This window comes from Anopheles funestus, chromosome 3RL (genome assembly GCF_943734845.2).
Source record: "Anopheles funestus chromosome 3RL, idAnoFuneDA-416_04, whole genome shotgun sequence".
Classification (NCBI taxonomy): Eukaryota; Metazoa; Arthropoda; class Insecta; order Diptera; family Culicidae; genus Anopheles; species Anopheles funestus.
This window is the reverse complement of record NC_064599.1, coordinates 58,844,170-58,867,630: the sequence shown is the minus strand read 5'-3', so window position 1 is coordinate 58,867,630 and position 23,461 is coordinate 58,844,170. Positions and strand designations below refer to the sequence as shown.

The 23,461-nt window shown below is 43.4% G+C and overlaps 5 protein-coding genes across 7 annotated transcripts; 2 read left to right on the top strand and 3 right to left on the bottom strand.

Moving 5' to 3' along the window:
- Positions 1-3,368: 3,368 nt before the first annotated feature.
- Positions 3,369-5,824, bottom strand: LOC125768393 (uncharacterized). Its single transcript, XM_049435997.1, has 3 exons — positions 4,860-5,824; positions 4,611-4,791; positions 3,369-4,535 (listed from the first exon to the last, which is right to left on the bottom strand). Exons 1-3 carry the CDS (start codon positions 5,623-5,625, stop codon positions 4,187-4,189), a joined length of 1,296 nt encoding a protein of 431 aa, XP_049291954.1. The 5' UTR covers positions 5,626-5,824; the 3' UTR covers positions 3,369-4,186.
- Positions 5,825-13,782: 7,958 nt separating this feature from the next.
- LOC125768431 (BLOC-1-related complex subunit 7) lies at positions 13,783-14,931 on the top strand. Of its 3 annotated transcripts, XM_049436062.1 has the most exons (3): positions 13,787-13,897; positions 13,976-14,309; positions 14,828-14,931. In XM_049436062.1, exon 2 carries the CDS (start codon positions 13,986-13,988, stop codon positions 14,301-14,303), a length of 318 nt encoding a protein of 105 aa, XP_049292019.1. In that variant the 5' UTR covers positions 13,787-13,897; positions 13,976-13,985; the 3' UTR covers positions 14,304-14,309; positions 14,828-14,931. The 3 variants fall into 3 exon arrangements, with proteins under 3 accessions (XP_049292018.1, XP_049292019.1, XP_049292016.1); XM_049436061.1 differs by having other exon boundaries at positions 13,783-13,897; positions 13,979-14,841; XM_049436059.1 differs by having other exon boundaries at positions 13,976-14,841.
- On the top strand, positions 14,915-18,252 carry LOC125768345 (N-acetyltransferase eco). The gene is made up of 4 exons (XM_049435858.1): positions 14,915-15,080; positions 15,140-17,014; positions 17,089-17,803; positions 17,877-18,252. Exons 1-4 carry the CDS (start codon positions 14,915-14,917, stop codon positions 18,076-18,078), a joined length of 2,958 nt encoding a protein of 985 aa, XP_049291815.1. The 3' UTR covers positions 18,079-18,252.
- Positions 18,253-18,290: 38 nt separating this feature from the next.
- Positions 18,291-21,324, bottom strand: LOC125768349 (IQ and AAA domain-containing protein 1-like). Its single transcript, XM_049435865.1, has 2 exons — positions 19,664-21,324; positions 18,291-19,591 (listed from the first exon to the last, which is right to left on the bottom strand). Exons 1-2 carry the CDS (start codon positions 21,231-21,233, stop codon positions 18,291-18,293), a joined length of 2,871 nt encoding a protein of 956 aa, XP_049291822.1. The 5' UTR covers positions 21,234-21,324.
- A 96-nt stretch (positions 21,325-21,420) lies between these two features.
- Positions 21,421-22,733, bottom strand: LOC125768404 (tryptophan--tRNA ligase, mitochondrial). The gene is made up of 3 exons (XM_049436019.1): positions 22,604-22,733; positions 22,382-22,543; positions 21,421-22,314 (listed from the first exon to the last, which is right to left on the bottom strand). The coding sequence occupies exons 1-3, from the start codon at positions 22,691-22,693 to the stop codon at positions 21,433-21,435; spliced, it is 1,134 nt and encodes a 377-aa protein (XP_049291976.1). The 5' UTR covers positions 22,694-22,733; the 3' UTR covers positions 21,421-21,432.
- Between the last annotated feature and the right edge of the window lie 728 nt (positions 22,734-23,461).

Here is a 23,461-nt window from a genome sequence, read left to right as displayed (position 1 = left end):
TAAACATTTTATTGCTTTCGCATAAGCTTTCGCTGCGAGCTGTAGCCGTCTTTGTTCTGGCATGACGAGTAAAACGAGAAGAAACTATCAACAAATAAAAACTGCGAACCATGAAGCAGTCCGGAGCGGGTCCGGAAAGGCGAAACAGCACAAATTTTTGCGGCCCAGCATGACATCATGCTGTGTTCGGATCCCGGCCAGCATGAAGCAACATCATCGTGCAGGGGCAACATGGCGCAACGTTCCAGCAAACACCCAGGACCCAGGGTGCTATTGTACGGGTTCTGCGAAAAGGGAACGCTCTGTGTGTGCGTGTAAGGCACATTGATCGTGTAAAATCAATTAAAGTAACATCGAAACGATCGAAAGGAAACGGAAAATCCCATGCCGCTTGTTTTCTAAGAAACCACCACCGCGAACCGGGATTGATTGTTTTGTGACGTTTGACAATTTATGTTATCAAACGCATCGCGTTGTCCAGCCGATGGTCCGTAAGGAAAACGGGAGAAACGAACCAGAAAAAAAGAAATACGTTGGATGAACAGAACTGATCGTTTCGTACGGGACGTGTAAAGATGTGCTGAAATCGACATCGGGAGACAATTTGGCGACTGCCGGAGGACTTTGATGGTCAAAGGCTCTGTCCGATGTTTTGCTTGCCAGGTTTATTTTCACTCTTTTTTCAACGTTCCGCAGAGATTTGTTTCTTTCATTGGAGAAAAAGGTAAAGATAACGCTACCATACTCATTTTTACTGCTACAAGATTACCAATATCTGGACGATGAGTCACCTGCAAGAAGCTTTTCAATTGTTTATCTTTTGCTTATATATTTTCGACAATAATCTGGGCCCTGGTTTTTGGGGATTTGTTTAATGGTTTCGAATCATGTTAAAGGTAAATTGAAGTTATTTTTCATTAAATGGATTTTAGCTGGATCGGTTTTTTTGTTTGCAATCAGAGGTAAGAAACCTCAAGAAGCGCATTCTGAAGGGAGTGAGTCTTTGAAGGTGTATAAGGAGATGAAATCTTCGTAAACGACTTGACCATCAATCGATGGTGAAAACATTCTTTCAGATGAACCACATTATGAATTAAAAAATGCCACAAAAATCTAGAGTTTATTGGGTGTTGAAGTAATTAAGCAATGGGAAATCAAATTTCTGATCCCTGATCGTAAACCAATTCACCCCCTGAAATGGTAAGTTTGTTGAACTCTTTTTAATGACCAGCTAAATTGGTTTCTAACCCTAAAAACGATGCATTGTACTTTACTTTTAATAATTATTGTTTTCAAATTCTACCCTCAACCATCATTTGGGACACAATGATTTGAGGTTGCTATACGGGTCCCTGGTGTTCCTGCAAAACTTCCACACGGGCAATCAACCACCAACCGGGTGATAAGAAGCTGTCAAACTGGCCGCCAAAACCGGCCGGAAGAACGATTTGCGGCACGACCTGGAACGCACCGTTTCCTTCACCGGTGGAAAGTCGGTATGCGTTAACGATTTTTTCAATAAAACTTCTGCAAAAAGATCCCAACACAACGAAGCGACACAACGAAGACAGGAATGGAAGGTATCCAGTTCTTGCCGTATAGCCGAAACCATAACCGCACCGTCACCATTCCTGCGCCACTCGCCACTGGCTTGATGTGTGGAGCTGTGATGATGATTATTAGAATAAATTTGCATAAGATTCGCTTCAAAGCATGCTTCAGCTTCTTTCTTATGAGCATCGTCTTTTTTTTACGAGATGTTTTGGAGGGTAAAACGAGCAAACACTATCAACAATACCACCAGATCATATCTGGTTCCATGCCCGCGCTTGTCCACTCGGGAGGGCAAAACAGGAACGCTGAACGCTTCGTGGTATTGGTTGGTGGATTTTTTTTATATATATACAATTGGTGACATATTTCCCAGCCAGCCGATAGGGCGGCAGATGTGTTGCGTGTGTTTTGTTTTCATTTGTTTTGTGTTTGTTTGCGCTGTTTGACTACGTCATTCACTAGCAGGGAGGAACACCTTGGAGATCACATTTGGGTCATCTCGATTGATTTTTCATGAGAATCAGCAAATTATGTTTCGGTTTTGCTTTCTCCAACTTCAGCGTTTTTAACATTTCCCACAAGAAAAATTAACCTCACAAATTACAATTTGTACGGTACGAATGTTTTCCGTCCTCTGTCCGAATGATATTCGTAATTTTTTTACATACAAAACGTTTATCTATTTCATTAATCGGTTAATATTTTTTTTAATGCTCACAAGCACATGCTGCTATTATTTTGCTGTCAGACAACAAAACCCACCCCAATAAAGCACGATCAAAATGAGCTTTATTTCGGGTTACGATTGGGTCCGATCGTGCTGCATTGTTTTCATTATCACATTTCCCGTACTGACAGGCTGCCTTTTTCGCATTTCTTCTCGTAAAAACTGGTCAACAGCAAAGCTCGCAAACCCATTCTGGACGGTGAACGGTACGGTCCGCCGACGTTCGTTCCACGGTGACCAGTTTGCCCCAAACACGCCCCAAAAATAACAAAAACCCCTTTCTGCGAGCTTAATAAAAGCATTCGCGCAATGTTTACCGTGACCGTTCGCTCGCATCCTGGCCCTGGTTGTCTTGTCATGCTGGCGTACAATAACAATTCTGCACAATCTGGAGCAGTGTACCTTCCGAAAGGGGTACAAACTTCATGGAAAAGCATGGACCCCTGTGCAGTTAAAACAGTGCATTCGAAGGTGCAGTACGGCTCACGACGATCGGTCGAATACGTAACATCGATGCAGAGCGAAAGCTGCAATGGTCAGGCATCTGTTACAATAGCCACACAGCCGTAAGATATCGCCTGCACTGTTGTGAAGAACGGAAAACAAAACTTCATCAAACGCAAATCCCAACCAAGAGTTACTCTTTTCGTGCCTGGGATTCGGGGTGTGTTTTTAGAGTTCCTGAAAGGCTCAAAGCGATCACTCAGAAATGCATTCAATATGACGTGCAAAACAACACGACTCCTTTACGGATGACATAATACATATCACTTGCTCAACCGTGCTCACTAATTGGTCGCCAGCTCATTATACAATCGAAACCCCGTCGAAATATCGCAAATTTTGGAATTGCGGTCCAAAAGACAAAAGCCCATCATATCAGATGACACATATGCATCCTACACGATCACGGGTATGTTCGCATCTTACACCGAAAGCATCTTCATCCGATAGGTCAAACGATCTGGAATGGATCGCATTATTTCAAGCTTTTGCTAATTGCTTCTTTTGCCACGAAGAACAACCTGTATTCAACATAAAAGGAGGGAGTTAATGAAGGAGGTGAAGGATGGGAGGTAAACAAAACTTCAAATTGATTCATCACCATCTTCGATTCCCTTTTATTTCTAACCATCATATCGTGATCATCATCATAAACTTCGTCATCTTCATCATAATCTTCAAGCACAGAGGATCTGAGTTCAGCGGGGACAATCAGAAGGTGTTTGGGAAATAGGTGGAGAGCGAGAGAGCGAGAGAGAAGAGGGAACAAATTAGCAAAAGCGGAATCATTCCGAACCGGCACCGGGAGACCGGGGCGATGCTAATTGGAATAGTAAAGACAACTTAGAAATGCCACCAACGTTGCTAAGGATGCAAAAGTCTCTCGCGCGGACGCTTACCTGACGTTCGAAGTGGGAGGCAAGCTTTTGGTTTTTTTTTTTTTTTTGATGGAAGGGAACACATTACACGATACGATCTTCATCAGCAGGACGGAAAACTCGAACTGTTTCGATCGATGACCCCCGGCGAGTTTTAAAACATTTTGATGTTATCGCACCAGCTGGAGACGGGTATCAGGTGGAAGATTGCGATTCGGTGGGCGAATGAACTTGCCCAACAAAAAAGGAAAGAAAATACGCTAAAAAAACCAGTACCATTTCACCCAAAAACTTTGGTATTTGAGGGATTAAGTAATCTTCTCCAAAAACTTCAAACCCTGTGTCCCTGCTGTTTCAGGTGTTAGTCTTGTTTGATTAATTAATTGGTATGGACAGAAAATTTTACTACCCAACAGAGACGACGGTGAGAGATCGTAAAAGATGCAACATCGCAATAGATCTTGGGCGATCCTCCCGTCTCGCTAGACAACAACTTCTTCTTGAACACCTCCAGAACGAACAACTAGAAACCGACCCAATCGATCACACGATACAGTGCTTCGTCGGAAGTGCTAATGGCTGGCGGGAGCAGGTTGACGTACTCCTTGAACATGGGTTCGGCACGCAACAGCCCCTCGAGACAGCGTGCCTCGAGTGACTTATCCATCCGGCGAAAATGCTCGAAAATGTTCACAGCCAGACGCAACTGCTTCATCAGCTGGTCCATCTGTACGGGATCGGCCTTGGCGTCTTCCTGCTGCAGGGTGGCAGCTGTCAGATAGTAATGTCCTCTATTAAGTGACTGTTCTTCGGATTTCGTCATGCGATCGACACGTCGAAGCATTGAATCACATTTCACCATTTGACCAAGCCTTACAGGAGTATCAATGGTTAAATACAGAATATGTCCGTATTAGAATTCGAGTTTTTGATGCCTGTGTACTTACTTCTGGTATGAGATTGCTTGTGCTAAACCAACCGAACAAGCAAGATCCTGCATTTCTCCATGAAGCTCAGCCTGTTGCAATCCGTTCCGGTACATCTCCAGTGCCTCCTCATGGCTTCCTTTTCGAGCAAGGAAATCCCCATAAGCTTGATAAGATTCAGCCATAATGGATGTCTTGAAAGCTGTAAGTAGAAGATAAAAGAAGGAATGTACTCAGACAGACTTATATTTCATAAAGAATTCCACAAACTTTTCAGTGCCGCCTTGTGAGCGTCCCGTATGTACTGTTCTGCTATCCAAGCTGGAGACTCTACCGTTTCCTCCGCAAGCTTACGATTACACACAAACAATAAAGTATTAATGGCGATCAACAACGGTTCGCCATTGTCGTCTAACGTTTTCCAATCTTCCACCTCGACCGCGCCACACTGAGATCCTAGCTCTGCATCAGCTTGCTCCAACATCTTCATGGCCTCTAGATGTCGTTTCTGATCGATTTGAAACTTTGCAAAATAATATCTCACCAAAGATTGGATCTTAACACGCGCCGTACAACTACAGTCAATACATCGATCGAGCGCAATCATGAAGAATTGCCTTGCTAACCATCGTTTCTCGTGATCCGGTTCCAATTGGCGTGCAATTGCCAGCAGTTCACTTACTTCCCGATCGTACTGCTGATCGCGTTTGCTACCTTCCGCATTGGCGAGCGCACCACCCAAATAGTTTAGCAACGTTTCACTATTCCGTAGCCTTCTACTTTCTACCGACGCGTAAGACGTTCGGCCAACGTTTGCATCTTCGTACTCGATCAGATGCAGCAAAAGGAAGGCCGCATTTACTAAACCTTCCTCGTACAGCTCACTGGCTATTGCTTCGTAGTACGGAATACGTGCCCGCCGGATATCGTTTGCGGTGAGTTTGGGAACTTTCTTTCGCAGGCGTAACTTTATCTCGGGAAGGCTGCCGGCGTAGGGCGTCGTCAAACCGGGACGTACTAAACTTTGGGATGACATTTTGGGATAGTGTAGCGCGATGGCTGTGTGGTCTTGTTTGCAAAAAAGGTCAATTTGTCGCACGCAAAGGTCACTGCGATATATTGATGCTGGAGCATATTAAATATGTCGATTGCTAGAAGCATTGCCAACTTTGATTTTCGCGACGATCACCGTATGAAGTGATTGAGTAAATGGTTTTAAATTGGAGGATACTGCCGGTGGGTGATAAATTTACTATGGATTATTCTATTTTCGAAGAGAATATTCAAGGTATTTCCTCAAATATTCTAGAAAACATTGAACTCCTTTGGAGATGTAGTCGTCTATTTCTATCAGTATTTCTTAAAAAATTAGTTCAATCTATAGGGAAGTTAATAACAGAACTTTTTTGGAATCTCTGTACTCCAAAGCCTATGTTCTTGTGACTTAGTTCCTCAAAACTTCCCCAAACTTAAAGTTTGGTCTAATTCGATTCGAGCGAGTTGTTTCCTTCCATACCAATGTCCTTCATCCAGGCAGGATATAAATATTTATATAACATTCTTAGAAGACATTCGCACCTTTAGATCTTGAATTGCCTTGCGTCTCAACCTTGCGCATAATTAAATTGTGCACGGTTACTTCAAATATTTGTACTTTGCCAAATTCTAACACACAACTATCTGCGACACGCAAAGGGTCACTCACGAACATGACCGCTTTCGTCCCAATAAGGATGCATTTCCAGCACAATCCAACAATGGATGGAAGATAGAAGAAGAAGAAAAAAACCTTCGCCAAATTCACGATTCAACAAATGGAATCAAAGTCTACGCGAACAACGACTTCAGCCAAGTCTCTGTCACTGTCAAGGGTACGTGAAACAACCACGGTCCGACAAGTGCAAAAGGTGAAAATGACAAAACCTCTTCACCTTATCCACGAAATGGTACGCGTATCGAATCATACGCGTCTGTCATCAAACGGACCTTGCCGTTGTGTCGGCTCGTGCCTCCGTCGCGCAGCATGCATCCTATTAACACTCTCGGATTGTTTTGCCCATTTCCGAGGGGGTATGCGTTTTGAACGCTACGCCTCCATCGGTGTACGGTTCCAGCGCGACAGCTAATCATTTCCGCCAAGGTTTCGGTTTCGAAAATTCCACCCCAAAAGACTCCACAGCTCCAATCTCGGGGAAGTGTTCTGAAGTTCAAGTTTAAAGTCCCATTCGATTATTAGTGTGTGCCTTCGCCTCTCAGTACGCGCCCCCCGAGCTGGAATGTATTGTGCCGCGGAGGCTCACATGGGCAACCCAAAATCGAACCAATAATCGTACACCAGTTCAGTAGTACGAAAAAACCTTCCCCAATGCCAAAGTCAGTGACAGCTGGCGCGGTCCACTCACGTGCACAACACGTCGCCGAACTTCAAGGACCCCAAGGATCGCTTACGGTGATCGCTACGGTCTAGTAAAATCGCTCACCATACGTCCGAATCATTAATCATAGATCAATACTACCTGCCTCGCCGGACATCAGCTCCGTTCGCTCCGTAGGAGTAGCCACCACAACGCCCAATCATTGCCGTGACATAATATGTTTTCAATTTAGAACAAATTAACCGAACCAATTTCCGAACGAAAGCCATATGTGAGCACGATTTTTGACGGTCACCTTACCTGGTGGTGACCTTCGCGCTGGCCGATGTCGTTGCGTTTGGTGCGCCTCAAGAGTTCCGAGAGACAGAAGGAGAGATTTTTCAGCAATCCACACAAGCGTCCTAATACACGGTATGGTGTACATTCGTTTCCTTGTACATTCCCACGGCTGAGTGCCATGTTTCGTTTGCGAAGCTCAAGATCGTACCAACACCCAAGAGCGGCCGAACAGCCATTTGGCATCCCGCCCGTACATAATTGATCGGTAAATTCATTGAATGACAAAATCAGCGCGCCTTTTTAAGTTAAATAGGCCAACACAAGTGTTTCGCCATTTGCCGGAACGGGGGCCCTCCCCCATCTGATACTGGCGGCATGGCAAATTGCGCGTGTTTAATTGATTGATTGTTTGTATTGGGCAAAATACGATACGCCTACCGATGTGGGCAAAATGGTGCTTGTTAGACGGCTTAGGAAGATCTAGTGCAATTGATAAAAGGTAACCACATCTGGTAGTGGGTAATTGCCCCTCAGTACGGTTCCCGCCTCATTATCGGTACGATAATGAGAAAAAAATATTAAACATTAGAAATTTATTTTTGTATTTTAGAATTCTTAACTGATATGACATAATCGTCTTCAATGCGCTCCATAATTAATCAGTACCAAGCGGACAGTTTGCATAGCGAATATTTTTCACCAAAGTTCTCTTCTCTTCACCTGATCGTATCGATAAATTCTACCTAAAACCAGGAAGAGATCCCATGGTTACAATATGCACCGAGGTCTTCTTGATGATTTATGGCCCACGGTAAACGTGATTCAACGTGGATGATAATCTTTCTTTCTGATCGTTCTTCCTGCACCCGGACAAAGATGTTCACCCTGCTGCGTCCATTCCATTCCGGTGGACGAAGATGGGCTTCAGCTACCCAAGGACGTGACATATTTGCCGGATGTACAGGTTTGTGTCCACTGCATCGAATGCACCTCGCAGAATCTAGAGAATCACACACCCGCACACGGTAATGGAAAGATTTATGCCCATAAACGAGCGTGTGTTTGATTTGTCCATTTGTACATCGATTGTGTCATTGGGTTGGAATTATAAAACGAAACAACTGGTGCTTATAGGTAATTGAATACTGAATAACATTTGATTCATGGGTCATAAAAGGAAGACTGCAATTGTCGTTAATATTCTTACTCTTAAGCATAGTCAACTTTCCAATAAATTTATCATAAGTATTCTTTTATTTAGACTCTTATTAACTTATAATTTAATTTCTGATTATATTCTATTCAATCAAGTCAATCTTACTAACGTGTCTGTCTTCGAAATCTAATTCTAAAAAAAACATTAAAATCTTGTGTCTTAGATCTAATGCTTGTCAGTGGACTCTTCTCCAAATTGACGTATTGAAATACATATTAAAACAAGGCCGTTAGGACAGTCTTGAGGTTCTGCTCTATAACCGGATATTCATACTAGGATATACTCGGAAATTCAGAACTTAAAGAATTTACGCTGGATATCTAAGGAGCAAGGAACAGCATCTTAAGGGTGACCTGGTCGGTTAGATCTCGGGTAATCTTTTTCAGTATGCCAATTGTCTGATTGCCCTTAGCGACAATGTACTACATATACAGCTGATCATGAAAGCTCCCCTTATCGTCAAGGAGCACTCCTAGATCTCTGACACAGCTTTTACGGTCAAGGGAAGTGCCGTTTATGTTATAATTGCAAAATTGGGGAATTATCCTTCCTTGTGAACGAAACTACATTCCATTCGAACCACTCGTTGGAATCACAGCACCAGAGCTGGAACGGACTCAGAGCATTTTGAAGACGCAGCTGGTCTTCATGGTTGCGGATCAGAAGGTAGAGCTTCGCGACATCCTCGTGAAGAAGGAGGAAACACACGTGTGTGACGTCGTTCAAGTAAATCAAGAAAAGAAGTCGACTCCTCCCTTGTGATATTCCAGAAATAGTGTTGATTTGTCGAGAAGTGTTGTCCAGCAAGTTCACACGATATCAAAGATCGCTGAGGTAGAACCTCATCCAGTTTAGCCTTTAACTCTAATGACCAAAAACCTGAAGATATATTAGAATAAAGATGACAAAGTTATTTTTGATCTCAGTAATACTCGGTCCCATATTGCTGCTTAGGTCAAATAAATCACAAATAGGATCGATTTGTCGATCTTGGAAAATTCAAAACATTGAAGAAATTTTGAATTTTTACTCATTTTTAATTGAGCGTTTTCTATGAAGCAATCTGTCTATCTAAGAAAAATGTAAAATTGATATAAAATTAGAATTGGGTTTAAATTAAACTCACAAAAAACCGGAAGATCATTTCTTTTCGCTTCAGACGAAAATTCAACGTAATTAAAACACTTAGAAAAACATAAAACTGACTTTTCCCACCATCTTTCTTAGCAACTTGTTTCACTAGCTCGCAACAAACAACCATTTTGTACATCGCCAAACCAAAGCACAAATCACTGCACAATTGATCAGCAAAGCGGCATGGTGAAGTTTATGCCTGACTGATTGATTATTTAACATTCTTTATTGCTTTTTACCATGTTGCTGATAAATTAAAACCATGCTCAAAAAAAAAACAAATCCCCAACCGCCCCTTAAATCGGCTACCGGTACACAGGGGGGACAGCAGAATTCCAACCGCTCGATGACAATTTTCCGCCCCATTAGGGAAATTATCTAATATCGTACCACTTTCATTCACATGGCTCAATTGCTTGCATACATTAAAATTGTGATCCTCCGGTGGTTGCACTTCTTTCTCTTGCAAATCGTTGCTACGGCACTGCGGCACTCCAAGCGGGAGATCATTTATCGTGACACAGATACTCGCCTCTGTTCGATAATAATCGCTTTCCACTAGAGGGGGTCTACTTAGGGGCGAGTAAAGGGTTTTTTTCGCTCGTCGGTTATGTTCTGTCGGTCTATTCTCCTGGTCGGTTGGTCGCGTTTATGTCATGCGCGCACCACCCAAAGCAATGAGTGCGCTTTGGTGGGTAAAAACTCATATTTAGTACAGATTGTTAGTAGCTTGAAGAAGGAAAGAAGAAACACCTGCGTGTGTGATACACGTGCGAGTTATGCAATTTGCGCACCCCAAAATGCACCCCAGAATGCAACTCTGTGTGTGCCGCTTGGCATTTGGGGCGTGATGCTTACGCTGCTTTTACCCCTTCGATTGGGGTCCTTTTCGGTGAAGGTGAGAAATATCACCAACACAAAACGTTTGCTGCGTTTGCTGCTCTAGAGACATATCGGGCACACGCACAACTAGTTCGTGCCTCGTTGCACACGAGTTCTACAGAGTGCAACTTCATTTCTATTGTTTTTTTCCCCTACGCAATTGGTAAACAAAACGAATTAGGTGCAATTTGTTTTGTGATGGATCCTTCTACTTAGGGTGGGTGAAATATTTCATGCCAGCTCATCATCATCATCATAGCGCCACGTGAACCGACCCTTGCACATGTTATGTCACTTTCGTTAAACAACAAAAAACATGTTGTCACAGGGAACGTATTTCATATTTTCCTGCATTAACATTCCCATACGCAGAAAAAAAAGCTACCTTTTCCGAATCGATCGCAGAAACAGATCGGAATTAATGAGCGCCGATTTCAATTGAATAAAGTCGCCGGCAAAGAGCAACGGTTTTTTTTTTTTGTGTTTCTTCGATTCATCGAAGCTAGCTTTCCTAAATATTGTTGTCCCGATCGAACATCGAATGTGAGCCACAGACCGTAAAAGGACAGTACGTGGGAGAAATGGAGCTAAATGCTGGCATACGAATTGGTGCCAAACGGGGGAGCACCTTCGCTTGCGACGATCACCCCTGGGAAAGTGACACACGTTACATCATAAGAATGTGTGAATCGAGTGTGGGAATCTATAACCATCCGAATATGAAGCAGTTTCGAGTTTTCATCGATCAAAAAGGAATCTGATTTGTTTTTTTATTATGGAAAAAATGGGACATTTACTTTGTACATTTTTTTTTATTTAAATGAAGAAAATGTTTCAAATGCGACATTGAAAAATGAAGCACAATTCCCATTCCGGTAATAAGAATTTTTATGATCCATCTCCCAAAGATCTTTTATAATTACTTTTACAATTATAATTAATATATTAATCAGGAATATCATCCTAAAGATCCAGTGGCTCTTACAGTACACAGGAACGAATGATCTTCATCATAAGATGGCTGATTTCACTTTAAGATGATTTAGAGAAAAACATTATCACAAACTGCTTTTCAAATGTGATAAAATTTGATTAAAAATAATTTACTCCACGAAGTATAAAATCGTTGTCCAATATTAATTTATTGACATACAGAATTGAGCAATTTAGTTGTACAAAAAATAATCCCATGACCATACATTTTAGCAAGTTCCGTATCGTAGATCAGAGAGGCAGGGATGTCCATTCCATTCGCCCCCATACCGGATCTACCTGGCCCTTAATTGACCGTGGAAATAATTCAATCACTTGTGGGCACCCTACTGTATTGTCTCACTAATTAATGACTGCACGCCCCTTATTGGCGGCCCCGCGATTGATCGACCGTATAACGAATCTATCGAGCCCTACCGAACGGCCTAACCTGGTTCGGGTGTATTTTGAAAAGAAATTTCATAATTACACCTTACCGCAACTCTTGCTACATAATCCTTCCGCCGGTTCGCTCCGGTTAAAACGTTTGAAATGGAACTAAAGTTAAAAAGGGGAAGGAATCAATACCGAACGAAAGTTTAAGCTCCGTCGTGATGCGTTCATTAGACAGGCCAATAAATCTCACCGGCTTCACCTCGGTGCCTCGATGGCAGCAAGCTGAAAGTGAAAGAACTTACGCACCGTGCGGGTTTGATAACAAATTGAAGATTGGCTCCGGTTAATCGAATTGTGGAGGTATAAGAAACTCATTCGACATGAAACAAAAATCATCTCATGATTCATAACCAAGTAGCACGAAAGGTACGAGGAATTGTTGGGAAAGTACTTTTTCCCTTAAACGATTAAAAAAAAGTAACGCTGTAACGCTTCTAAGCGTTACAAACCCCTTGACAAGCCATGCATTTTTAAAGCATTTTACTTTGGAATTTACAAATAAGTTGGAACGTTTATTGTTGAACACATTTGTCGATTGTGTCAAAATAACAATTTCAATTACCCTCATTGCGTTGCCATCCCAAAAAACCAACTGAAAAGCGTCAACCTTTGCTCTCCTTAACCGTTCCTTTCGAATCTCGAACCTCGCAAGTCTTTCATACTTTCACGCGTTGATCGGCTGTTCATAAATTAGTCTACCGCGTGTGGTGCAAATTACATCATCACAATTCTCCACACCGGTGCTACCGATATGTTTTGCTGTCCCAAAACAAAACATAAAAGATTCCTACCCAACAAAAACTCAACCAAACTCTTCCGACTGTGGGTAAAATCAGAAGCAATCTCCAAGTAAAGGGATCGGGAAAGCATTCGGTGTCTGTGGCACAATTCACTCAGGATGTTTTATTTCTTGAGCTTTAGCATATATTGTTACCTCAAGCTCCTCACTGTCGGTGTGTGTCTCCCCAGTCCAGTCTGGTTCACAGCCCTGAATAGGAGAAAGGCCCTTTCATCAATCATCGAGCATCACTGGGGAATTATGCTGCCGCACGGGACAGATTGTCCACGCTAAATTGTACCCAACTCGTGTAAGGATTGAACCGTGGACCCACCACGGTATTAGGTGTGTCTATTTATCATCGTGTAAAGGAGGGAACCGTGAAAGGAGTTCAAATGTCAAAATACTTACCCAATTGAATGTAGGGCAGCTACAGGCATTGGTGCAGCCCGAAACAATCGGTGGCTCGCGAAATGTTTGTACATGTTTTGTTGAAGAAATGACCTAATAAATTGTGTTCGCACATTCACACTATTAATTTCGATCCTTCTATTGTGCTGGTGCCCACAGTGACCTTATTATAAATGGGTTTATTCAATCATGATTCACACCGATTATGCAACATGATTCAGTTGCTGATATGGCTGAAAATAATAAAATAAGGACAACCAATAGAAAAACAAACTTATCAAATTGCCACCCAGGTTTATCATTAGTTGATTTTATTGTTTCGTTTGATTGTAACAAGCAGGGCAGTACTGTTTGTATATAATTATTTTTAACATGAAATAACCAATTTATAAAACCATATTCGAAATGCCAAATCAGCAAACACGTGTTTGATCCTTTTTCTTCAAATTAAGCTCTAGGCAATTCGTTGCCATGGCAACGATGCTGCAACGACATTCGACTCCAGCAGTAGCGGACATATTCGGAGGCAATATTTCTCAATTTTTTTAATTATGCAGCACCCTGGAAAATGGAAATAAGCCCTTAATGCACATTATGCAGCGCCTACAGTAAACTACCCCATCTACATTTGCAAGCACTACCCTCTGCATTTGAGGGTTAATCGAATGTGGACAGCAGTTTTCTGCTGGATATTTTTAGCTGTCAAAGAAAAATCAACAACACAAATAAACAAAGCAAGTTTGTATGATTCAGTGGAACATTTGCTGGATATTTCGATCTGGGTCTTGTAGTTTTATTCCAAAAGGTATTTTATTCAATGAAAAATTCTCGTGTAGTGTGTCTTTCGACCATAATACTAAAGGTTTTGCTCGCCTCATTTTAGCAGCTCAGCAATGGCATCCGCATCGAGCAGCAGTGCAAAAAATCTGTTCAGTGATTCGAAGCGACGGCTAGCGGATCGTGTGGCCGTGAACGTGAACAACGCCTCGTCAGTAGCTCGCCAAATTGTGCGTGGATCAAAATCGAACGAAATTCTAATGCAAGCCGCGAAAAATTTTGCCTACCATGAAAGCACGGTCGACAACAGCATACAGAACCTAAAGAAAATGGAGATTATTTTCCAGCATCTGAACTACCAGTACGAAGCTATCGAACAAGCGGCTGAAAAGTTGGAATACGTTGAAGAACAAGTGAAAGCCATGGAAAGGTGATAAAGTGTAAGTTGTGTTGCTTAAATTGCTTTAGAAAGGTGTTGGCCATAAGCGATTAGAACAACAAACCACAGCAGACCTACCTTGTTAAAAAGTATAAACAAGCTATTAGTTATCGCATGGCAAGGTCATAGTGCGACGTAAATAGCACACAGCTTAACCTTATCGCATAGAAATAGTCTTTTTACGACAGTGTAATGTGCGTTTATGAGCCAAAGTAACAAAACATACCGTAAAAATAGGATTTGTGGATAACATCAAGAGCTTGTTAATCGCTTTTAATGAGATTGTCGCCTGCGAACGGTCAAAAATTACCCGTTTGAACCTTTGACAGCGTGGGGCGAAAATGAGAGCGAAAAGGAAATTTTGGCGAAGTAGGGCGAAAATGAGTGCGCCAAAAATAAACATAGTTAGCGTTTGTTTACGTTTGTGTTGAGATCACTTCCTTTCGCTATTCACGCGGCTTAAATCATTACGATGTGTTACATTTACGCTTAGTTTAACAATAAAAGCTTCCTGTAAAGTTCAAACAGTGCAATTGTAGTGTTTTCGTAGCGGTCGAGATGGAAATTTATGAAACATACGCGTAAAACTAATGCTCGCAGTTAGCGATGGAAACCCCACGGACAGTGAACCGTGTACACCGACCTCCCTTAGGTACGCCAACGGTGTCCAACAGCAAAAAATCACTCTTTGGAAAGAATGCGGAAGCTGAAGCCGATATTGGCCCAATAACACCGCTTCGGTTTGGTAGCCATCGGAAGAATCCGAGAAAATGTGAGTTGCAATCGTTGTGTAGTTTGAAGTACTAATTGAACCATTCGTCCAATTTGCAGCTAACCATGCCCTCAGTAACATCACATCTTTCCGGAACTTGTTCGGCAATGAATCACCGGATAGTGACCGTTCGTTGTCGCCGGATTTTGAGAGACGGTATACAAACAATGGCCGATACGAGCTGGTATCCGCGGACTATGACAAGGAAAATATGGCACATGCCGTCGATGAAGAAACGCGGTTCTCGTTCAGTAGCAGCATCCCGGAAACACCGTGCAGCCGTCTGAGTGCAGAAGAGAGTGCGGTGCTCGATGAAAATAACTCCAACTCCCTCTCAATGCTTATGAACTCGGATCTGAATCTCGTAGAAAAACGTTCCAGAACTCTACATCGTACACCGGGTGTAACGACACGAAGTGGTTCCACAAGTAAGGTCAGCGAACGAACAGCCGATCCTTGCCTGCGCAGGTCGCAGCACCTTCAACGCGTAAAACGAGCACACAATGAAACGCCGGACAACAGTTCGCAATCTCCGTCGTACGCCGAAATCGAGCGGAGTATGACGAAACGGCCCAACACACGAGCACGAACCGCTTTACAGTTTAACGATATTTTACCGATACCTGCAAAATCGTTCTACTCATCAGCCAGCACAGAAAAAGACACACCTGTAAAGATAAAGCAACCGATATCGACGAAATCGTTTTATGCATCTTCCTCTTCGAAGCCAGAAACGAAAGCGATCACTCCCCACAAATCGCCTGAAAATGCTCCCTCAGTGCCACCGACGCATCAAACTCCAACAGCAAAACATTTGTCCATTTCAAAAACGCCCCGAAAAGGGACTTCCATGCGCAAACGCTCCAAATCATTCTCGTCCAATGCACCAAGACTCGGGCAACGGGGTACAGTGCACAAGATACGGAAACCAGTGAAAAAACCAACCGAATCACAAACACCGAAAAAAAGAGGCTCAAAAACACAGCAAAACAATCGTGCCATTGCCGGTGGTACGAAAAGTTGTCCGACCACACCGAAAAGTGGCATCAATGAGCTTGCATCCGATCATGATGAGATGTTGCAGCAGTTGAAGCGTGTCAACCGTATACTTCGCCAAGGGCAGAAAAATTTAACCACCGCTGGTCCGCTTTCGATATCACGTTCGATGACGGATTTGAGCAAAGGTTTCTACGACGAAGATGCTAGCTTATCTTCGTCAGAAGATGAAGATTCAGCGTCCGGGGAGGAAGATGAAGATGGTAATGCGGGCACGAATAAGCGAAAGTTCTTCCGCTCGAGCCGCAAATCACGCTCGATTCGTCGAGTGTACAAACATTTCGATACGATAGCGATTGGCGTACAGAAAGGTGGCAAACGGAAGTTGCTTAGCTTTCCACAAGTACCCAAGCGTCGACGTATCGAGTTCGGGAGGGATGATTTTGACTTTGAACACGAACAGCTGGAAGTGGATGATTTGATAAGCAAACTTGATGAGGATGATGGCAGCTGTTGGTACGATGGTGAACTATACCATGAAGCGGATGGACACGACCATAATATGCAGGAACAAAACGATGAAGATGATATACCGATACCGATACAATCGAATATCATCTACCTATCGGCAGACGATCGATTCGCACTAGAAAACGATCCAGTAGAGGAAAGTATGGACCATCTAGAATCGAGCCATACAAATGAAACGATCATTGTGCAGCATAACGATGCGGAAGTATCTGTGGGATTAGTTGAAGATGAGGAGTCGATTTTACCACCCACCAATTATGAAACTGTCCCAGACGTTGGTGCGCAATGTGCTAGTTTTGTCACGAATAGCAGTATGATCATTATACAACACAACGAGTATCATAGTTCTACGACGAGTTATCAGAGTGATAGCACTATGTCTACGACGATCATGAGCAGTTCAACAGGTAATGAACCGAAATTCGGCAATCCGAAATTATCTGACTATAAAGAAAAATGTGTTCTTCTTTTCTCTTCACAGTATCACAACAATACGAGTACAAATCCCAGTGCCAAGCGGATGCAAACGCACCGCAAACAAATGCCAACCAAGAGGCAAATGAATATTATCCCATTTTCTACTCCGACCGCGTAAAAGAACTTTGGCTACAGGAACGCCAGCAAACGGCGAACGCGCCAAAGCAAACAGATGTGTTTCATTTACTTCGTCAGCAGGATAATTGCGGCCGGAGTGCCAAATCCGACACGCAAAAGCGACACGGTGTCGGCCATGATCAGTACCAGATCGATGCGGGTCAGCGAGCGTACGGTGCCATTCACTGCAAAGAGTGCGGTCTTACGTACTCGACGAACGAACCCGAAGAAGAGCTATTCCATGACAACTTTCATCGTTCGCAAGCGAAACTAACGTACACCGGTGGAGCGAACGAGCACGTTGTAACGCAAGTACTCGAATGGGATGTGACCGGGCGTATTATTGTCGTGTCGCAAACGGACAGTAACAAACCCTTGCTCAGGAAGATCCATACCATCCTGGAGGTGGTGGACAGTGACCTAGGGTTTGCGACACAGGGCGAACTGCCGGAAGGTGCATGCGTTTATCTGGCCGTTGCGCGTTCCACCGTGCTGGGCATATGTGTCGTACAGCCGCTCCAGTACGCTAACCGTATTTTCTGTCTCGAAGGGCTACACGGTGTACCGATCGATTGCTACTCGTCCGAGTTTTATCCTGCCAAGTAAGTATTTTTCCGCCCCGAAAACATCCGACGATGTATAACGCTCTCGCTCTATTTCTCTCTTTCGCAATAGATGCGGCATCTCACGGCTTTGGGTAGCGCCAAAATATCGTCGCAAAGGAATCGGACGCAAACTGTTAAGTTCCATCCGGTATCACTACATTTTCGGCTACACCATGGCATTGGACGAGATTGCTTTCGGTGCACCGACGGAAATGGGTAAACTTTTTGCAGAATCCGTCTGTGGAAGGAAAGATTTTCTCGTCTACATTTAATTCTCACATTGAATGTGCCACATCTTTCCTCATTTTTTGTTTTGTTTTGTTTTTCTTTATCGTACATTATTGGCATTGCGTTAGAGTGTTGTTATACTCTTCTTTGACATCTTTTGTTTAATTTTTTGCAACATTCAATAAATAATTCCCTGGTGGTTTGTTCCCTACTCCGTGCGTTTGTATCGTGCCCGATTAGAACGGTGTGTGAGACTTTATTTTTTCACTCCCGCCGCCTTGGCCTTCAGCTGTTCGGCTAACAACTCCCGTTCGCGCACCAGTTTTGTACGTTGCTTTGCCAATTTGTCTACCTTTCGATGCCATTTAGCAAACTTATCGTACTCCCGGTCATCGATGGGATACTGTGGTCCATCCGTACCTGTCAGGAAGTGATCTAATAGTTCCTGCACCTGTAAAGGCTTCCGGCCGAACTGCATGCGGCGTCTTATGTTGAGCACTTCCTGTACGCATCGTAATATCTGCCCTGCCGAGTAACCGGTGGTGACTTTCGCCAATGCGGACAGATCAAAATCACGCGGAACGGTGGGAAAACGCTTTAAAGCATATTGCCACAGAAGCATCGTAGAACCGTAATCCGGCCGGGGAAGAAGTAGGAACTTTTCGAAACATTTCTTCAGCGGACCTACCTTGGCTAGCCATGGTTGATTGCTGGTAGCAACGAGCAGTACTTTATCTTCCGGCTTGAGCTGTTTCACGATCAGTTTGAACAGATGTTTGCCTAACTTGGACGGATCGAGCGACTGATCGGTGGAAGGAACTTTCTTGTAGAATGCACGATGAACATCTTCAATCGCAATTACTGAAGGTTGCAGCGAACGGGCGCTTCTTAGAACGAGCTGCAAAAAGTACGCCATATCGTTGGATTCGATCGGACCGCAAGATTCAACACCAAGATCAAACAACACCGAACCCGTCTCGTGACAGATCGCTTCAAGCAGCAAAGTTTTGCCGTACCCGGGTGGACCCAGCAAACAGATTGATTTCAGTTTCGGTGCGGCAAGTGGTCCCATCCCGTACAGGTACGATCGAAGAATGGTTCTCACTTCACCCATTCCCGGTGGTGGATCCTGTTCCAGGCAGTTCCGTCGCTCGTACGCCGCATAGTTGAAATCACCGATGAAATCTTCCAATGTTCGGTGCCGATAGGTTTTGATCACATTTCGCTCGATTAGCTCGTCGATCATCGATTCAAGCGTCCGATCAGCCGTTGGATCGATCGGTTCCTTACGCTTCTTTCCTTTTGCGCCCTTTACACGGGGAGGTTTCTTGGGTTTCGGTGGTTTGTACTTCATCCGTTCGTCCTTACACAGTGCCATTTGTAGCAGCTCTCGTTCGGATTTCAGCAACTCTTGTACTTCGGCGTGAAGTTCCTGGTGCACTTCGGCAAACTTTTCCAACGTGATCCACTCCATGATGGGCAGATCATGCCCATTGTCGAGCTCGTTTACAAACGCCCAATCTTTGCGATATCGTTCAAGAGTTTCTTCCAAAGTTACTAAAAGAGAAAAGTTAATTTTGTTTGGAACTCATTGAAGGAAAGCTGTTTAAAAGGACAATTAGTTCTTACGATAAGCATTGCTCATAAACTCCGGCTCGGTGAAATCGTACGTTTTGCCTTCCTTCTTTTCCCTGGCCCGTTTCTCCCGAGCCAACTCCTTCAGTCGCTCCTTCTCCTCAAGCTTCTTCGCCAGCTCGCGCTCCTTAGCGGCCTTCGCCGCCTCGGCTTCCTTTTTCTTCTGCTCAGCTGACTTTAACTTGTCGAGCTTCTTTTTCCGCTCCTGCTCCAAATATTCCATGGGTGTGAGTGTTTCGCCACGCACGATCAGTACTGTTCCGCCTTGAAATGGTTCCGGTATGGTATCGAATGCGTGCGCCTCGTCATACCACTGGCGAAACCATGCTCGCACAAAATCAGTAATGTCCTCAAGGATTGCAGGTCCACGCGTTCGCAATATTCGTGCCCTTTCGTCTGCTATCGCAGCAACAAATGTGTGATCAAACTGTGGCTTTTGGTTTCTACGGGCTGCCCGTACTTCCTCAACGGCAATCGCATCCTGCACGTTCGGTTCATAGTCGTCAAATAGTCCCAAAAACTTGGATCTTTCATATCGATCTCTTTTTTGTGTCTTCGCGACCTGATACTTTCGCCAATAGCGTTGTATTTTTGCTGCTGCATGATTCAACTTCATCTGTTCTATTGCTTTCTCCAAACGCATCGCTTCTGCTTCGGCCATTTCAGCGGCATTATCTGCTTGTGCTGTTTGTTTTTTCGTTAACTCCTTTGCAGTTGAACTAACTTCGACTACCGGTGCCTTTTCTTCCCAACCGGGCGGCGAGTAATATGCAAAGTGGACCACATCTTTTTTCTTCATCTGAAAGTCCCAATTATAAACGGTACGCTTCACAGGATACAGCATGAACTGACCCGGACGGTAGAAAAATTCGTACGGCACATCCACAATCTCCTCATCGATCGGCTTCGGATAATATCGGTCCGGGTGAAGACGAAAATTTGTTTGCCGAACTCGCGCCTGACGTGCTTTTTCGTGTGCTGTAATTAGATTGAGAGCTGCCCGGAGTCGTTCCTTTGGACGATCACGTTGTACTACAGGTCGCTTTAATCCCTGAGACGGTGCAACCGTTTCTTCCTCAAGTTCGCTTTCCTCCGAGCAACTGTCTTCGGTGTCGCTTGTTTCGCACCCGAACTGGACCAATTTCCGAGACTCAATTAATGCTTGCAGTTCTGCAGGACGTTTGGCCGGGAAATAGCAAGGTATAACGGCCTGCACATCGTCCGGTATCAGATGTTGCTCCTGCAACGCTCCATCCACGTACACAAACTCGCTCAATTCGATGTCCTGCAGTTTTGTGCGACATTCCAACATCCGTGTATGGGCCGCTTCTAGGAGACATTGAATTACCGCTCGCTTTTGCACTTGTAGCGTTTGGTCGAAGCATCGTTCCAGGTTTCGACACAGCTGCACATAACGGCAGTACAGATCGGACACCAGTCGGTGCACTATTCGCACATCCTTCGTGGGTTCAACCGTTTGCAATCGCGTTTCGTGCATCAGGACGAGTTCCAGTTGCTCACTGGTTGTGATCCAAAATTTTGCAACAGATTTTGTTTGTGCCATTTTAAGAGAAAACCGTTAACAGAATTTGTAAAATACTTTAATAGGAACTGCCGTTCTTTTTTGGATGTCGCGAAACTTGATAATTATAGGTCTCTAGACTTCTAGAAAACAATTGCTAAGTATGACGAGTTGTAGCAAAAACAAAACTGATGCATACTTGGATTTCGATGCACGAGTAGTTCATGTATTTGTTTTTGAACTAATATTTATTCTCATGTCGCATGGTTCTTTGTAACCGCTTCACGTTAAAACAGTCAACACCTATTTTTGCCTTCACCTCGTCAATCGTTTGTTCCGCTATCGTTCTTGCCCGTTCACTACCTTCCTCGATAACGCTCGCTAGAAAGCCCACATCCTGTGTGTACCGTTCCATACGCTCTCGGATCGGTCGCAAATGTTCGATCAATGCGTCCGCTACCATCAACTTATACTGGCCAGTATTTTTGCCCTCCGCTTCCCGACATATCTCGTCCGGAGTTTTTCCACTCACGAGCGAATGGATGGTGATAAGGTTAGACACACCCGGTCGTTCCTCGGGATTGAACGTTACCTCCGACTTGAAATCCGTTACCGATTTCTTCACCTTCTCCAGCACCATGTCCGCCGAATCGATCAGCATAATGCAGCTCTTTGGATCGGGATCAGACTTGGACATCTTTTTCGAAGGATCCCGTAGCGACTTTAGCCGGCTACCATCGTTTACGAGCGTCTCGCAGGATGGAAACGTTCTGCCATACTTATTGTTAAATGCGCGTGCCAGCGATTGTGCAAGCTGTAGCTGCTGAATTTGATCCTCACCGACAGGGACGTGGGTCGCTTTGTACAGCATAATATCAGCCGCTTGCAGCACGGGATACAGATACAGTCCCAAGGGAATTTCTTTCATGTTGGCTGACTTTTCCTTATACTGCGGAAGATGCGTTAGGCGAGCCATCGTGGTAAGGCAACCGAGAATCCAGGAGAGTTCTGCATGCTGTGGAACGGCTGACTGTAGAAACAGTGTTGCACGTGCCGGATCAATACCGCAGGCCAACAAGGTCGCAGTCATTTGCAGCGTATTATGACGTAACGTTTCTGCTTCCTGTCGTGGAATGTGGATCATTTGGATCATTTCATTGAACGGGCTTTTGCTATTAATTTCCGCTTACCGGTGGAATGGTCATGGAGTGTAAATCAACGATGCAGTACGTAACATCTTCTCCGGCCTCTTGCAGTTCAACCCATCGTTTCACTGCCCCCAGATAGTTGCCAATATGTAGAGCACCAGTCGGTTGCACACCGGAAAACACTCTTCGTGGCCATGGTGCAGGCTTTGGGAAAGGGTAAACGATTATTGCAAGCACTTGCATAAACTGCATACGTTAACTTACTTTTGATTCACAAGATAGACACCGGGTAGTAAGCCTTAGAGCGGGAGTATTTTGTGAAAGAAATGGTAAAATGCGTCTCGCGAAGAACATTTTCTCAGTTTTCTATCGTTCGAGATAAAATGTAAACAAAGCCGGCACATCAACTCATATGTCATAACAAACGTTCTACACTGTCAATGCTGAATGATATAGTTTTCCACCTTTTTCTTTTGGTTTCTAAATTGAAATAGATGTGATAGGAAAATATCATGTAAATAAAAACTAATAGACAAACGGTATTTTAATAAATATTACAAAATATCCAACAGAAGTCTGTTTTGGTTCTTCCTCTTCGGGCATTATGCAATGCACATACCTTGGGTTGAAGCAATACGATTTTAACTTTTGACGTACAGAGGACGCTACTGTCGCTATTGCTAGCCTTTTTATGAATAATTTAGCAAAATTTTATAAATTGATTTAATTTCATGCGAATTGTTTGAAATAAGTTTCTTTTCACTCAAATCATATTTGAAGTAAAAAAATATGAAAAATACTAAAAAAAATCTAAAAAATTGAATATTTCCTAGACTATTTTTATTTGTTTGAATTTACAGCAGTTTTTTACTATTTTTTATTTCAAGCATTATTTTAATGAAAAGAAAATTATTTCAACCAATTGGCATTGAAAAAAATCAATTTAATTTTTTTTGCAAAATTTCTCAAAAAAATGGCAAGGGGTACCCCTTATGAAATTTTCGAGTTGAAATTTTTTTTTAATTTTTTTTCTGATTTTTTATTCTTTTTTTAATTTAAAGCATTATTTGAGTGAAAAGAAACTTATTGCAACAAATTCGCATCAAAATATATCGCATTTAT